This window comes from Carcharhinus amblyrhynchos, unplaced genomic scaffold (assembly GCF_965287045.1).
Source record: "Carcharhinus amblyrhynchos unplaced genomic scaffold, sCarAmb.v2.hapA chromosome_328, whole genome shotgun sequence".
Classification (NCBI taxonomy): Eukaryota; Metazoa; Chordata; class Chondrichthyes; order Carcharhiniformes; family Carcharhinidae; genus Carcharhinus; species Carcharhinus amblyrhynchos.
Genome location: NW_027650068.1, coordinates 63,536 through 79,021, shown reverse-complemented (window position 1 = coordinate 79,021; position 15,486 = coordinate 63,536). Strand labels below are relative to the sequence as shown.

The 15,486-nt window shown below is 49.9% G+C and overlaps 1 protein-coding gene across 1 annotated transcript in view; it reads left to right on the top strand.

Annotated features, from left to right (window-relative positions):
• Window positions 1-15,486, top strand: part of LOC145339107 (ATP-dependent chromatin remodeler CHD3-like) — a gene marked incomplete at its 5' end in the record, with an annotated part of 134,410 nt that overhangs the window by 98,403 nt on the left and 20,521 nt on the right. Inside the window, 8 exon segments of the mRNA XM_080183543.1 lie at window positions 3,469-3,578; window positions 5,176-5,236; window positions 6,219-6,314; window positions 7,851-7,991; window positions 8,937-9,045; window positions 11,699-11,831; window positions 13,115-13,310; window positions 14,576-14,739. Of these exon segments, the coding sequence (XP_080039669.1) occupies window positions 3,469-3,578; window positions 5,176-5,236; window positions 6,219-6,314; window positions 7,851-7,991; window positions 8,937-9,045; window positions 11,699-11,831; window positions 13,115-13,310; window positions 14,576-14,739 (1,010 nt within the window).

Below are 15,486 nucleotides of genomic sequence, written 5' to 3'. Positions count from 1 at the left end.
TGTGGATGAACAGAGGGATCTAGGTGTGTGTGTACATAGATCCCTGAAAGTTGGGAATCAAGTAGATAAGGTTGTCAAGAAGGCGTACGGTGTCTTGGCGTTTATTGGTAGGGGGATTGAATTTAGGAGTCGCAGTGTAATGTTGCAACTGTACACTACTCTAGTGCGGCCGCACTTGGAGTACTGTGTGCAGTTCTGGTCCCCGCATTACAAGAAGGATGTGGAGGCGTTGGAGAGGGTGCAGAGGAGGTTTACTAGGATGTTGCCTGGTATGGTGGGGAGGTCCTATGAGGAGAGACTGAGGGATCTAGGGTTGTTTTCGTTGGAAAGAAGGCGGCTAAGAGGGGATCTTATTGAAACATATAAGATGATTAGAGGTTTAGATAGGGTGGATAGTGATAGCCTTTTTCCTCGGATGGAGAAAGCTAGCACGAGGGGGCATGGCTTTAAATTAAGGGGGGGTAGCTACAGGACGGATGTCAGGGGTAGGTTCTTTACCCAGCGGGTGGTGAGGGATTGGAATGCCCTGCCTGCTGCAGTTGTAAATGCGTCTAGTTTGGGGGCGTTTAAGAGATCTCTGGATAGGTTTATGGACGAAATGGGATTGGTATAGGCTAGTGGGTCATTGTTTTTGTAACTGGTCGGCGCAACATCGTGGGCCGAAGGGCCTGTTCTGCGCTGTAATGTTCTATGTTCTATGTTCTATGAAACTGGAGCACCAGAGGAAACCCACGTGGACATGGGGAGAATGTGCAGACTCCACACAGTCACCCAAGACCGGAATCAAACCCAGATCCCTGGTGCTGTGAGGCAGCAGTGCTAACCCACGGTGCCACAGTGCACAAGAAATTCCATTCCTTTTCCCGATTTACAGCTACCTCTGGAACGTTACTTGTCCAGAGATGTGCAGGTCAGGTTGATTGGCCGTGCTAAAATTGTCCCTTAGCGTCCAGGGACGCATAGGTTAGAGGGATTAGTGGGTATAATGTGTAGGGATGTGGGGTCAGGGCCTGGGTGGGATTGTGTTTGGCGCAGACTGGATGGGCCGAAGGGCCTCTTTCTGCACTTTAGGGTTCTATGGTACCTTCTATCGTGAAGACAGATGCAAAATATCATTTCATTCAGCTGCCGTAACTCTACTCTCCATTACCAATTCCCCTGACACATTTTCTGTAGGACCAGTGCTCACTTTGTTAAATAATTTCCTATTTCCTATTTAATTTCTATAGAAACTCTTACAGACTGTCTGTTTATATTACTGGACAACTTTCGCCAGTATTCCTAGTTTTTTTTCCCCTCCTGATCAATCCTGTTGTCCTCCTTTGACATTATTTACAATCTCCTAACCTGTCACTTCCCTTTGTGCAAATGTACGCTTTTTCTTTAAGTTTGGGGCGCCGCGGCGACACAGTGGGTTAGCACTGCTGCCTCGCGGTTCCAGGGACCTGGGTTCGATTCTCGGCTTGGGTCGCTGTCTGTGTGGAGTTTGCACATCCTCTCCCCGTGTCTGCGTGGGTTTCCTCTGGGTTCCTCCCACACTCCAAATATGTACAAACTGGTTGGATGCTGAATTGCTCCTTAGTGTCCAAATGATGTGTAGGTTAGGTGGATTGGCCATGCTAAATTGCCCCTTAGTGTCCAAAGATGGCAGGTTAGGTGGATTGGCCATGCTAAATTGCCCCTTAGTGTCCAAAGATGGCAGGTTAGGTGGATTGGCCATGCTAAATTGCCCCTTAGTGTCCAAAGATGGCAGGTTAGGTGGATTGGCCATGCTAAATTGCCCCTTAGTGTCCAAAGATGTGCAGGTTAGGTGGATTGGCCATGCTAAATTGCCCCTTAGTGTCCAAAGATGTGCAGGTTAGGTGGATTGGCCATGCTAAATTGCCCCTTAGTGTCCAAAGATGGCAGGTTAGGTGGATTGGCCATGCTAAATTGCCCTTAGTGTCCAAAGATGGCAGGTTAGGTGGATTGGCCATGCTGAATTGCCCCTTAGTGTCCAAAGATGGCAGGTTAGGTGGATTGGCCATGCTAAATTGCCCCTTAGTGTCCAAAGATGTGCAGGTTAGGTGGATTGGCCATGCTAAATTGCCCCTTAGTGTCCAAAGATGTGCAGGTTAGGTGGATTGGCCATGCTAAATTGCCCCTTAGTGTCCAAAGATGTGCAGGTTAGGTGGATTGGCCATGCTAAATTGCCCCTTAGTGTCCAAAGATGTGCAGATTAGATGGATTGGCCATGCTAAATTGCCCCTTAGTGTCCAAAGATGTGCAGGTTAGGTGGATTGGCCATGCTAAATTGCCCCCTTAGTGTCCAAAGATGGCAGGTTAGGTGGATTGGCCATGCTAAATTGCCCCTTAGTGTCCAAAGATTTGCGGGTTAGGTGGATTGGCCGTGCTAAAATTGCTGCTTAGGTTAAGGAGTTAGTGCGGTAAACGCATGGGGTTAGGAAATAGGGCTTGGGTGGGTTACTCTGTCAGAGAGTCAGTGCAGACTCAATGGGCCGAATAGCCTCCTCCTGCGTTGTAAGGATTCTATGATTCTTAATACTGCCTTTATCTGTTTTCGTTGGCCACAGATGTTAGACCCACCCCTTGGAATTTTTCTTCCTCAGAGGAATGTGTCTGTCTATTCTGAAATATCCCTTTTAAGTGTCTGCCATTGCGCGCCCGCTGATCTGTCCCTTTTTAAGACGGTTCTCTCTGCTTTCCCGCCCTTCATAACTGTCCGTATTCAAGTTTAAATGCTAGTCTTTGGATACACCACACCCCCTCCCCTGCTTCCCTCCAGCGCTGCCCTCTCCAAACCAAGTATCCAGAGAAACCATACTTTATAAGTCCCTTGTCAGGCCCCACTTGGAGTACTGTGCGCAGTTCTGGTCGCCTCAGTATAGGAAGGACGTAGAAGCTATTGAAAGGGTACGGAGGAGATTGACAAGGATGTTGCCTGGACTGGGAGGCATGCCTTATGAAGATAGGTTGAGGGAGCTGGGACTCTTCTCCCTGGAGAGACGAAGGTTGAGAGGCGACCTGATAGAGGTTTATAAAATGTTGAGAGGAATAGAGAGGGTGGATTCTCAGAGGCCATTTCCCCGGGTTGAAATGGTCGCTACGAGAGGGACACAGGTTTAAGGTGCAGGGGAGTAGGTACAGAGGAGATGTTAGGGGTAAGTTTTTCACTCAGAGGGTGGTGAGTGAATGGAATCGGCTGCCGTCAGTGGTGGTGGAGGCGATCTCGCTGGGTTCTTTTAAAAGACTTCTGGATGAGTATATGGGATTTAACGGGATTGGGGTTATAGATAGGTCTATGGATTGGTAGGTATTGATGTGATCGGCGCAACTCGTGGGCCGAAGGGCCTGTTTGTGCTGTAGTGTTCTATGTTCTACACCCTGGAACCCTGTGTACATTACCACCACCAGACACAGACATGTATCTAACAGTAAAATGTGTTTGTTTTATTTCTGCATGAACAGCGACTCCTGCCCCGTGTGATAAACTGGAGGGAAGTGGAACTCCCGTTGAGAAGGAAGTGATGGATGCCAAAGAGGAAGAGGCGAACGGTGCTGCAAAGGTGGAAGGAGAGGTAGCTTCTGCCTTCTGAGTAAACGCTGCAGAGAGGGTGGGGAGGGTTGTGCTTTCAGGTGGCAGCGGTCCCTGTCGTTCAGAGAATCCCTACCGTACACAAGGAGGCCATTCAGCCCATCGGGTCTGTACCACCGCAGCCCCATCCTGGCCCAATTCCCGTAGCCAGTCCAGCTAACCTGCACATCTTTGGACACTAAGGGACAATTTAGCACGGCCAATCCACCTAACCTGCACATCTTTGGTCACTAAGGGGCAATTTAGCATGGCCAATCCACCTAACCTGCACATCTTTGGTCACTAAGGGGCAATTTAGCACGGCCAATCCACCTAACCTGCACATCTTTGGTCACTAAGGGGCAATTTAGCATGGCCAATCCACCTAACCTGCACATCTTTGGACACTAAGGGGCAATTTAGCACGGCCAATCCACCTAACCTGCACATCTTTGGTCACTAAGGGGCAATTTAGCACGGCCAATCCACCTAACCTGCACATCTTTGGTCACTAAGGGGCAATTTAGCATGGCCAATCCACCTAACCTGCACATCTTTGGACACTAAGAGACAATTTAGCATGGCCAATCCACTTAACCTGCACATCTTTGGACACTAAGAGACAATTTAGCATGGCCAATCCACCTAACCTGCACATCTTTGGACACTAAGGGGCAATTTAGCCTGCCTATGCCCCTAACCTACACATCTTTGAGCACTAAGAGACAATTTATCATGGCCAATCCACCCAACCTGCACATCTTTGGACGCTGAAGGGCAATTTAGCATGGCCAGCCCACCTATGGTTCGAATCCTGGCTTGGGTCACTGTCTGTGCAGAGTCTGCACCTTCTCTCTGTGTCTGAGTAGGTTTCCTCCAGGTGCTCCAGTTTGCCCTCCAAAGACGTGCTGGTTCGGGTGCATTGGCCTTGCTAAATTGCCCCTCGGCGTTACCCGAACAGGCGCTGGAGCGTGGCGACTGGGGGGGATTTTCACAGTAACTTCACTGCAGTGTTAATGTAAGCCTTACTGGTGACGCTAATAAGTAAACTTTAAACTAACCCCCACGTCTTTAGACTGTGGGAGGCACCCGGAGGAAACCCACACGGACACGGGGGAAAGAACATGCAGACTCCGCAAAGACAGTGACCCCAGTCCGGGAATTGAGCCAGGGCCCCTGGTGCTGTGAGGCTGCGGTGCTAACCACTGTGTCACCCCAAACTGTGCAGCCTCAACCTGTGTCCCTAAGGATACCGACACTAGTGTTACGGGGAATGCTTGCTCCCAATTCTCCTTATCTGAACCCTTCATGATTGAATATAAAGAATGTGATGAGAAGTCAGCAGTGATCACAGGAGTGGATCTAGAGGTAGCCTGCTGCCTGGCTTGATCCTTTTACCCACCTCTGTTTGAGCACCTTGTTGTGCAGTGTCTTTAACAAGGTGCTCAAACAGAGGTGGGTTAAAAGGATCAAGCCAGGCAGCAGGCTACCTCTAGATCCACTCCTGTGATCACTGCTGACTTCTCATCACATTCTTTATATTCAATCATGAAGGGTTCAGATAAGGAGAATTGGGAGCAAGCATTCCCCGTGGGGAACAGAGTGCAGAGGTGGAGGGACAGGAACCAGCGCCCAAAGATGAGAAACAAGGTACCGGACTGGGTGGGAAATGCTCAGGGGGATGTGCGTTGGGGTGGGGACAGAGGTGCTGGGCGGAACAGGGTGGGTTGGCATTGCACGAAGGACGAAGCCGATAGTTTATCGACACGCCTTCAATACCAACAGTGTTTTTGTATTCGTAGAGTCCCGACAGTGCGGAAGGAGGCCATTCAGCCCATCGAGTCTGCAGCGACAACAATCCCACTCAGGCCCTATCCCCATAACCCCCTGCATTTATCCTAATCAGTACCCCTGACACGAAGGGACAATTTATCATGGCCAATTTTATCTAACCTGCACATCTTTGGGCACTAAGGGGCAATTTAGCTTGGCCAATCCCCCCCCCCCACCCAACCAGCACGTCCTTGGACTGTGGGAGGAAACCCACGCAGAAATGGGGAGAACATGCAGACAGTGACCCAAGCCAGGAATCGAACCCAGGTCCTTGGCGCTGTGAGGCAGCAGTACCATCCGCTGTGCCAGTGTGCCTCCCTGTTCTGTTGGGATGTGGAGAGACAGGGGAGATAAGAGGAGAGGAATTGTCCCGTGTTCTGTCAGTGATTGTTGTCCAGCATCTCCTGCTGAGAGGGAGGAGCTGTTGGGTGAATGGAATGAACTTGGTTAAGTTGGTTACAGATCAGCCATGTTGTAATCTGAATGTCCGAACAAGGCTCGAGGAGCTACCTCCTGTTCCAGTGCATCTAACATGAGGTCAAGGCAAGATCAGAGCTTTACTGTCCTGTCAATGTTAGGCCAGGCTCGGAATGTGAGTTGCTACATGAATAAGGCAGGGGTGGGAACCCCGGCAGAGGAGATCCTGTTGTGGGCCGGGCTCTGTGACAAGGCAGACACCCCCTCTTTCCCCAAGCCCCCCCCCCCAACACAGCGCTACTGGTGTTCAGGTGGATTAAGTGGAAATGTATTATCCACACAAAAAATAAATGCATTTACAGCACGTCCTGACTGTTCTCCTTTTAACTCCCAGAGACGGAAAGGAGCGGTGAGGAAATCCCGGCTGAAAAGGCCGATGCAAACTCGGAGGTGAAAGAAAAGACAGAGGCAGAGAGCGCTGGTGTGAAAGGTAAACGTGACAGTCTCCCCATCGAGCTAACCACCCCCCCACCGAGTGTGAAAGGTAACCACAGCACTGTCCCACAGACACCTTCCCCGTCGATCTCACCCTCCTGAGTGTGAACGGTAACCACAGCACTGTCGCACAGACACCTTCCCCGTCGATCTCACCCTCCCGAGTGTGAAAGGTAACCACAGCACTGTTGCACAGACACCTTACCCATCGATCTCACCCTCCCGAGTGCGAAAGGTAAACGTGAGACCCTCCCCGTCGTTCTCACCCTCCAAGGTGTGAAAGGTAATGTTGCAAATGTACAAGGTGCTGGTGAGGCCGCAACTAGGGTACTGTGTGCAGTTTTGGTCCCCTTATTTGCAAAAGGATATATTAGCCTCGGAGGGGAGTACAGAGAAGGTTCACCAGACTGATACCGGAGGTGAGGGGGTTAGCTAATGAGAAGAGATCGAGTAGATTGGGCCTGTACTCGTTGGAGTTTAGAAGGCTGAGGGGTGATCTTATAGAGACTTACAAGATAATGAAGGGGCTAGATAGGGTAGAGGTAGAGAGATTCTTCCTGCTTAGAAAGGACAGCAGGACTAGAGGGCACAACCTCAAGATGAGGGGGGGGTTAGTTTAGAACGGAGTTGAGGAGGAACAACTTCTCTCGAAGGATGGTGAATCTTTGGAATTCTCCGCTCATTGAAGTGGTGTAAGCTACCTTGTTGAATGTGTTTAAGTCACAAGTGGATAGGTTTTTGATAGATAAGGGAATTGAGGGTTATGGGGAGCAGGCGGGTAAGTGGAACTGAACCACTATCAGATCAGCCATGATCTTATTGAATGGCGGGACAGGCTCGAAGGGCTACTCCTGCTCCTATTTCTTATGTAACCACACGTGTGCCCCCTCATCGATCTCGCCCTCCCGAGTGTGAAAGGTAAACACAGCACTGTCCCACAGAAACTCTCCCCATCGATCTCGCCCTCCCGAGTGTGAAAGATAAACACAGCACTGTCCCACAGAAACTCTCCCCATCGATCTCGCCCTCCCGAGTGTGAAAGGTAAACACAGCACTGTCCCACAGAAACTCTCCCCATCGATCTCGCCCTCCCGAGTGTGAAAGGTAAACACAGCACTGTCCCACAGAAACTCTCCCCATCGATCTCGCCCTCCTGAGTGTGAAAGGTAAACACAACACTGTCCCACAGAAACTCTCCCCATCGATCTCGCCCTCCCGAGTGTGAAAGGTAAACACAACACTGTCCCACAGAAACTCTCCCCATCGATCTCGCCCTCCTGAGTGTGAAAGGTAAACACAACACTGTCCCACAGAAACTCTCCCCATATTCCGATTGGATAACCTTGACACTGCCCAGTACCCTGTTAGGGTACCAGATCAGAAACCCTATGATATATCATGAAGCCAGATGGACCCCATCACGCTCTTGACTTGTGCCTTGTAGGTGGTGGACAGGCTTTGGGAAGTCGGTGGTGGGGGGGCGGGTGGTGATATGATGCTGACTATTGCTTCCATTTGCTGTTTCTTTCAGTCAGTACAGAGGAGACGAAAGCAGAGAAGGATTCGAGATCCGGCAGTCTTAAGGAAGAGAGCAAGAACAACGGGAAGAGGGAGGAGGACAGGACGGAGAAGTGCAAGTTCATGTTTAACATTGCGGACGGTGGTTTCACAGGTGACTGAGCGCACACAGCGGCGAGCGCGCGGTCTGAAAGCTCCCGACCGCTATTTAACGCCATTTCCCTTGGCAATTTGGCAGGGGGCTGGATAGCTACAGGATTTAGAATTAAAAATAATCAGTAAAAGAACCAGAAGGGATATTGTTGTGCTAGCTTTGATTTGATTTATTATTGTCACATGTATTGGGAATCAGTGAAAAGTATTGTCTCTTGCGCACTATACAAACAAAGCATACTGCTCATAGAGTACCTATGAATCCGAGTAAATATTTTGTGCACTCTTTCTACTTTATTAATTTGATTTTATTTAATTATTATTGTCACATGTATTGGGATTCTTGCACGCTATACAGACAAAGCATACTGTTCATAGAGAAGGAAAGGAGAGAGTGCAGAATGTAGTGTTACAATCATAGCTAGGGTGTAGAGAAAGATCAACTGAATGCGAGGTGGGCCCATTCAACAGTCTGACAGCAGCAGGGAAGAAGCTGCCCTTGAATCCGTCGGGACATGACCTCAGACTTTTGTATCTTTTTCCCGACGGAAGAAGGTGGAAGAGGGAATGCCCGGGGTGCGTGGGGTCCTTAATTATGCTGGCTGCTTTTCCCAGAGGCAGCGGGAAGTGTAGACAGAGTCAATGGATGGGAGACTGGTTTGCGTGATGGATTGGGCTACATTCACAACCGTTTGTAGTTCCTTAGTCTTCTGAGAAAGTAGAGGTGTTGGTGGGTTTTCTTAACTATAGCGTCAATTTAGTAGGTTTGCCCATCTGGGCCACGGGTTGGCCCTTGCCAGTCTCTCCCTGCTTACATTTTCATTGCCCATTGGAGTGAGCTAGGTGACTGAATATCCTGCCAACTCACACTGTGTTGGCTGGCACAGAGGTAGTGATGACTCTAATATGTTTGGCTGGAAGCTGATCCTGGTATCCTTCTTCACAGAACTGCACACGTTGTGGCAAAATGAGGAGAGGGCGGCAATATCCTCTGGGAAAGTGTCTGAAATTTGGCACCGTCGGCATGACTTCTGGCTGCTGTCTGGTATTGTTGTGTATCCTTTTATTGTTGCACCCACACAGACACAGTGTAAAGCTCCCTCTACACTGTCCCCCATCAAACACTCCCAGGACAGGTACAGCACGGGGTTAGATACAGAGTAAAGCTCCCTCTACACTGTCCCCCCATCAAACACTCCCAGGACAGGTACAGCACGGGGTTAGATACAGAGTAAAGCTCCCTCTACACTGTCCCCCCATCAAACACCCCCAGGACAGGTACAGCACGGGGTTAGATACAGAGTAAAGCTCCCTCTACACTGTCCCCCCATCAAACACTCCCAGGACAGGTACAGCACGGGGTTAGATACAGAGTAAAGCTCCCTCTACACTGTCCCCCCATCAAACACTCCCAGGACAGGTACAGCACGGGGTTAGATACAGAGTAAAGCTCCCTCTACACTGTCCCCATCAAACACTCCCAGGACAAGTACAGCACGGGGTTAGATACAGAGTAAAGCTCCCTCTACACTGTCCCCCCCATCAAACACTTCCAGGACAGGTACAGCACGGGGTTAGATACAGAGTAAAGCTCCCTCTACACTGTCCCCATCAAACACTCCCAGGACAGGTACAGCACAGGGTTAGATACAGAGTAAAGCTCCCTCTACACTGTCCCCATCAAACACTCCCAGGACAGGTACAGCACAGGGTTAGATACAGAGTAAAGCTCCCTCTACACTGTCCCCCATCAAACACTCCCAGGACAGGTACAGCACGGGGTTAGATACAGAGTAAAGCTCCCTCTACACTGTCCCCCCCATCAAACACTTCCAGGACAGGTACAGCACGGGGTTAGATACAGAGTAAAGCTCCCTCTACACTGTCCCCATCAAACACTCCCAGGACAAGTACAGCACGGGGTTAGATACAGAGTAAAGCTCCCTCTACACTGTCCCCATCAAACACTCCCAGGACAGGTACAGCACGGGGTTAGATACAGAGTAAAGCTCCCTCTACACTGTCCCCCCCATCAAACACTCCCAGGACAGGTACAGCACACCCTGTCAAATCCCGCCTCCATGATGATATCAACTGCAAAGGCAGTGAATCGAAGGTAGAACTTTTATTGGCTATCCTTTGGCTACCCAACTTCATGGTACCTTGAAACTGACTGTGTTTGTTTACAAAACCTGACTATACGTGATGTTCTTAATACCTTTCTGCGTCTTGGAGATGAGCAGTCTGCACATCATTCTCATGGATGCTTTGGTCATTGTTATGCTGGGTGGGTGAATAGTATTCACAGCTGCAAACAATGTGACTCCATCATCCGTGCCTCCCACCCCCTTCCTCCATTTTGCCCCCAATTAAAGGCACAGTCCTGAAACATCACTTGTAAGGCCTTACGTTTGTAACAGATCCTTAGACCCTATTGTTGGAGATGATAAGGTATTTGGACACAGGGTTCACGACTGATGGATCCTTTTATTGCCTCCTTACCGATAAGGAAAGGAGAATTGGAGAATTCCTAAGGCCTCTGCAGTCTGCCCTGCTCAATTTTGTAGTTTTAAAGCAAAAGTGTTGTTTCTAGTCACGTGTACCAGCAAATTATTTACATAGGATACGAAAAAGGTAGGCCCGAGACAGGAGCTATTTAATTGCGTTCCATCGGTAATGTCATTAACGTTTACATAGAACATAGAACATTGAACATTACAGCGCAGAACAGGCCCTTCGGCCCACGATGTTGCGCCGACCAGTTACAAAAACAATGACCCACTAGCCTATACCAATCCCTTTTCGTCCATAAACCTATCCAGAGATCTCTTAAACGCCCCCAAACTAGACGCATTTACAACTGCAGCAGGCAGGGCATTCCAATCCCTCACCACCCGCTGGGTAAAGAACCTACCCCTGACATCCGTCCTGTAGCTACCCCCCCTTAATTTAAAGCCATGCCCCCTCGTGCTAGCTTTCTCCATCCGAGGAAAAAGGCTATCACTATCCACCCTATCTAAACCTCTAATCATCTTATATGTTTCAATAAGATCCCCTCTTAGCCGCCTTCTTTCCAACGAAAACAACCCTAGATCCCTCAGTCTCTCCTCATAGGACCTCCCCACCATACCAGGCAACATCCTAGTAAACCTCCTCTGCACCCTCTCCAACGCCTCCACATCCTTCTTGTAATGCGGGGACCAGAACTGCACACAGTACTCCAAGTGCGGCCGCACTAGAGTAGTGTACAGTTGCAACATTACACTGCGACTCCTAAATTCAATCCCCCTACCAATAAACGCCAAGACACCGTACGCCTTCTTGACAACCTTATCTACTTGATTCCCAACTTTCAGGGATCTATGTACACACACACCTAGATCCCTCTGTTCATCCACACTATTCAAAGTTTAGTGGTGGATAGAATGGCCATTCTGACAATGGTCATTTAATCGTGTGTTAGTCACAGTTTCGGTGCTGTTAGCAAGGACATTCAGCTGTATGCTGTTGATTGATTGATTTATAGTGAAACGTCTCCTTTCATCTGCGCTGACTGTTTCATGTATGTGCGGAGGCAGCCGGTCTGCAGTGAGGGCGATGCTAATTTTCCTGGCCGTACCCCCCTGCCCATCCCGGCAACCTCCTGCCGACCTCAGTTCTCCTCTCCCACACTACACTGGAACGAAGTGCCCCTTAACTCCCTGCCAGGTATGGCTATGCCCGGTGGCAGGATATTCAGAATGATGCCCGGTTTGCCATCATCAACGAACCCTTCAAGCTGGAAGTCAACAAAGGAAACTTCCTGGAGATGAAGAACAAGTTCCTGGCCCGGCGGTTTAAGGTGAGTGGCCTGGTGAAATGGCGGCGGAGGCCCAAATGCTTGTAGGTGCAGGGAGAGAGAGAGGAGGAACAACAACTTGCACTTATATTGCCCCTTTGATAGTGAGATTTGCTGAGGCCTTTTACAGGAGCACAATCAGACAAGGTCTGGTACCCGGCCACGTTAAGGCATAAAGTGCCAAATGGCCAAGAGCTTGGTCAATGAATTACGCTTTATTGGGCGACTGAAGGAGGAAAGTGTCTGGCAGAGAGCTGGATGGAGAGATTTAGGGAGAGAAATTCAGAGTAGATGAATCAGTGACCACCAATGAGGCAATTAAAATTGGGATGCACGAAAGGCTGGAATTGGAACTTTGCAGAGATCATTGATGATGGCACAATGGTCAGCACTGCTGCCTCACAGCGCCAGGGACCTGGGCTCAATTCCAGCCTCGAGTGACAGTGTGGAGAGTTTGCACATTCTCTCCGGGTGCTCTGGTGTCAAAGATGTGCAGGTTAGGTGGATTAGCCATGTTAAATTGCCCCTTAGTTCAAAAGATGTGCAGGTTAGGTGGATTAGCCATGTTAAATTGCCCCTTAGTTCAAAAGATGTGTAGGTTAGGTGGATTGGCCATGCTAAATTACCCCTTAGTGTCCAAAGATGTGTAGGTTAGGTGGATTGGCCATGCTAAATTGCCCCTTAGTGTCCAAAGATGTGTAGGTTAGGTGGATTGGCCATGCTAAATTACCCCTTAGTGTCCAAAGATGTGTAGGTTAGGTGGATTGGCCGTGCTAAATTGCCCCTTAGTGACCAAAGATGTGTAGGTTAGGTGGATTGGCCGTGCTAAATTGCCCCTTAGTGTCCAAAGATGTGTAGGTTAGGTGGATTGGCCATGCTAAATTACCCCTTAGTGTCCAAAGATGTGTAGGTTAGGTGGATTGGCCGTGCTAAATTACCCCTTAGTGTCCAAAGATGTGTAGGTTAGGTGGATTGGCCATGCTAAATTGCCCCTTAGTGTTGGGGGATTAGTTAGGGTAAATACATAGGGTTGTGGGAATAGGGCCTGGCTGTGATTGTGGTTGGTGCCGACTTGATGGGTGCAATGGCCGTGCTAAATTCTCCCTCAGTGTTACCCAAACGGGCGCCGGACTGTGGCAACTAAGGGATTTTCACAGTAACTTCATTACAGTGTTAATGTAAGCCGACGTGACAGCGAGGAATGAACTTTTTTTTAAAAAAAAAACAATGCGTTGCTGCCCTGTGACTCGGGGTTCTGACGCGCCTCCTTCTGTCTTTGTGGTTAGCTGCTGGAGCAGGCGTTAGTAATTGAGGAGCAGCTGCGGAGGGCGGCCTACCTGAACATGACACAAGATGCCACCCACCCGGCCATGGCCCTCAATACTCGCTTTGCCGAGGTGGAGTGCCTGGCCGAGAGCCACCAGCACCTGTCCAAGGAGTCGCTGGCAGGAAACAAGCCTGCAAATGCTGTCCTCCACAAAGGTAAGTCTGAGATTTCTGCTGGCGCTTGCCCCCAGTTAAATAAGAGACGTGTTTCTCTAGCATCTTTCGCACAAGCTACAGATGAACCAAAGCATTTTGCAGCCAATGCAATGCTACGTCTGTTGCTTGGAAAGAAATGAGCGTTTAGACAGTTACACGGGTAAGATGGGTGCAGAGGGATATGGGCCAAACACGGGCAATTGGGGCTAGCTTAGGGATCTAAAAGAAAAAGGGTCGACACGAACAAGTTGGGCCAAAGGGCCTGTTTCCATGCTGTGAACCTCTATGACACCGTGAGTCAGTGTTGTAATGGAGGAAGTGCCGCAGCCAGTTTGCACACGGCAAGTTACAACAGACAGGAGGGTGATGTTGTAAATCATGACGTTGGGCAGCGCCGTGGCACAGCGGGTTAGCACCGCTGCCTCACAGCATCAGGGACCCGGCTTCGATCCCCGGCTCGGGTCACTGTCTGTTCGGAGTCTGCACATTCTCCCCATGTCTGCATGGGTTTCCTTCCACAGTCCAAAGATGTGCGGGTTAGGTGGATTGGCCATGCTAAATTGCCCCTTAGTGTCCAAAGATGTGTGGATTAGATGAATTGGCCATGCTAAATTGCCCCTTAGTGTCAGGGGGATTAGCTGGGGTAAATATGTGGGGTTACGGGAATGGGGCCAACGTTGTTGCCCAACGAGGGGCATGCGATGGGTCGTACAAGGGCTGCTCTTGGTTGTTTCGAGAACAGTCTAGTACTTCATGTCGTTAGTGTGCGCTTAAACTGGACCAGATGCTGGGCAACACGACAGCTCAGTGACTATCCCTGCTTGCTGTGCAGACACGTGGATTTGGGCCGGTGTCTGCGGGAGTTTGCGCATTCTCCCCGCGCTTGCGTGGGTTTTCTCCGGGTGCTCCGGTTTCCTCCCACACCCCAAAGATGTGCTAGTAGGCTGATTGGTGTAACAAATTGTCCCTAAATTAGTCTTCCCTCAATGTGGAATGCCATAAGCATAGACAAGGGTCATGGGTGGAGGGGGGGACTGGTAATGTTAAAATGGCGGCGCGGGCTCGTTGGGCCGAAGGGCCTGTTTCCCGGGCTGTTTTGTTCTTTGTTCTTTTGGGGCTTGGGTGTGACTGTGGTCAGTGCAGACTCGATGGGCCGAATGGCCTCCTTCTGCACTGTCGGGTTTCTATGATGTTTAAAATCTGGTGCTGAGGAATGGCCCACCTTTACCCCACTCTCTCTTTTTCTCTCTCTCTCTCTCCCCTAGTGTTGAACCAGCTGGAGGAGTTGCTGAGTGATATGAAGGCCGATGTCACTCGACTCCCCTCGACGCTGTCGCGAGTTCCGCCAATAGCCGCCCGCCTCCAGATGTCAGAGCGCAGCATCCTCAGCCGATTGGCCAACAAGGGAAGCGAAGCTGTAAATACGCCGGTACGTCTCGTCCTTGCTAACTGACCAGCAACCGATCTGTGAGTGTGCTGAGGCCCCCTGTCCGGGGCGGCACGGTGTCACAGTGGGTCAGCACTGCTGCCTCACCGCGCCAGGGACTTGGGTGCAATTCCTGGCTTGGGTCACTGTTTGTCTGTGTGGAGTCTGCACATTCTGCCCATGTCTGCGTGGGTTTCCTCTGGGTGCTCCGGTTTCCTCCCACATTCCAAGGATGTGCAGAATAGGTGGATTGGCCATGCTAAATTGTCCCTTAGTGTCCAAAGATGTGCAGGTTAGGTGGATTGGCCATGCTAAATTACCCCTTAGTGTCCAAAGATGTGTAGGTTAGGTGGATTGGCCATGCTAAATTGCCCCTTAGTGTCCAAAGATGTGTTGGTTTAGTGGATTGGCCATGCTAAATTGCCCCTTAGTGTCCAAAGATGTGCAGGTTGGGTGGATTGGCCATGCTAAATTGCCCCTTAGTGTCCAAAGATGTGTTGGTTTAGTGGATTGGCCATGCTAAATTGCCCCTTAGTGTCCAAAGATGTGCAGGTTGGGTGGATTGGCCATGCTAAATTGCCCCTTAGTGTCCAAAGATGTGCAGGTTGGGTGGATTGGCCATGCTAAATTGCCCCTTAGTGTCCAAAGATGTGCAGGTTGGGTGGATTGGCCATGATAAATTGTCCCTCAGTGTCCAAAGGTGTGGAGGTTAGGTGGATTGGCCATGCTAAATTGTCCCTTAGTGTCCAA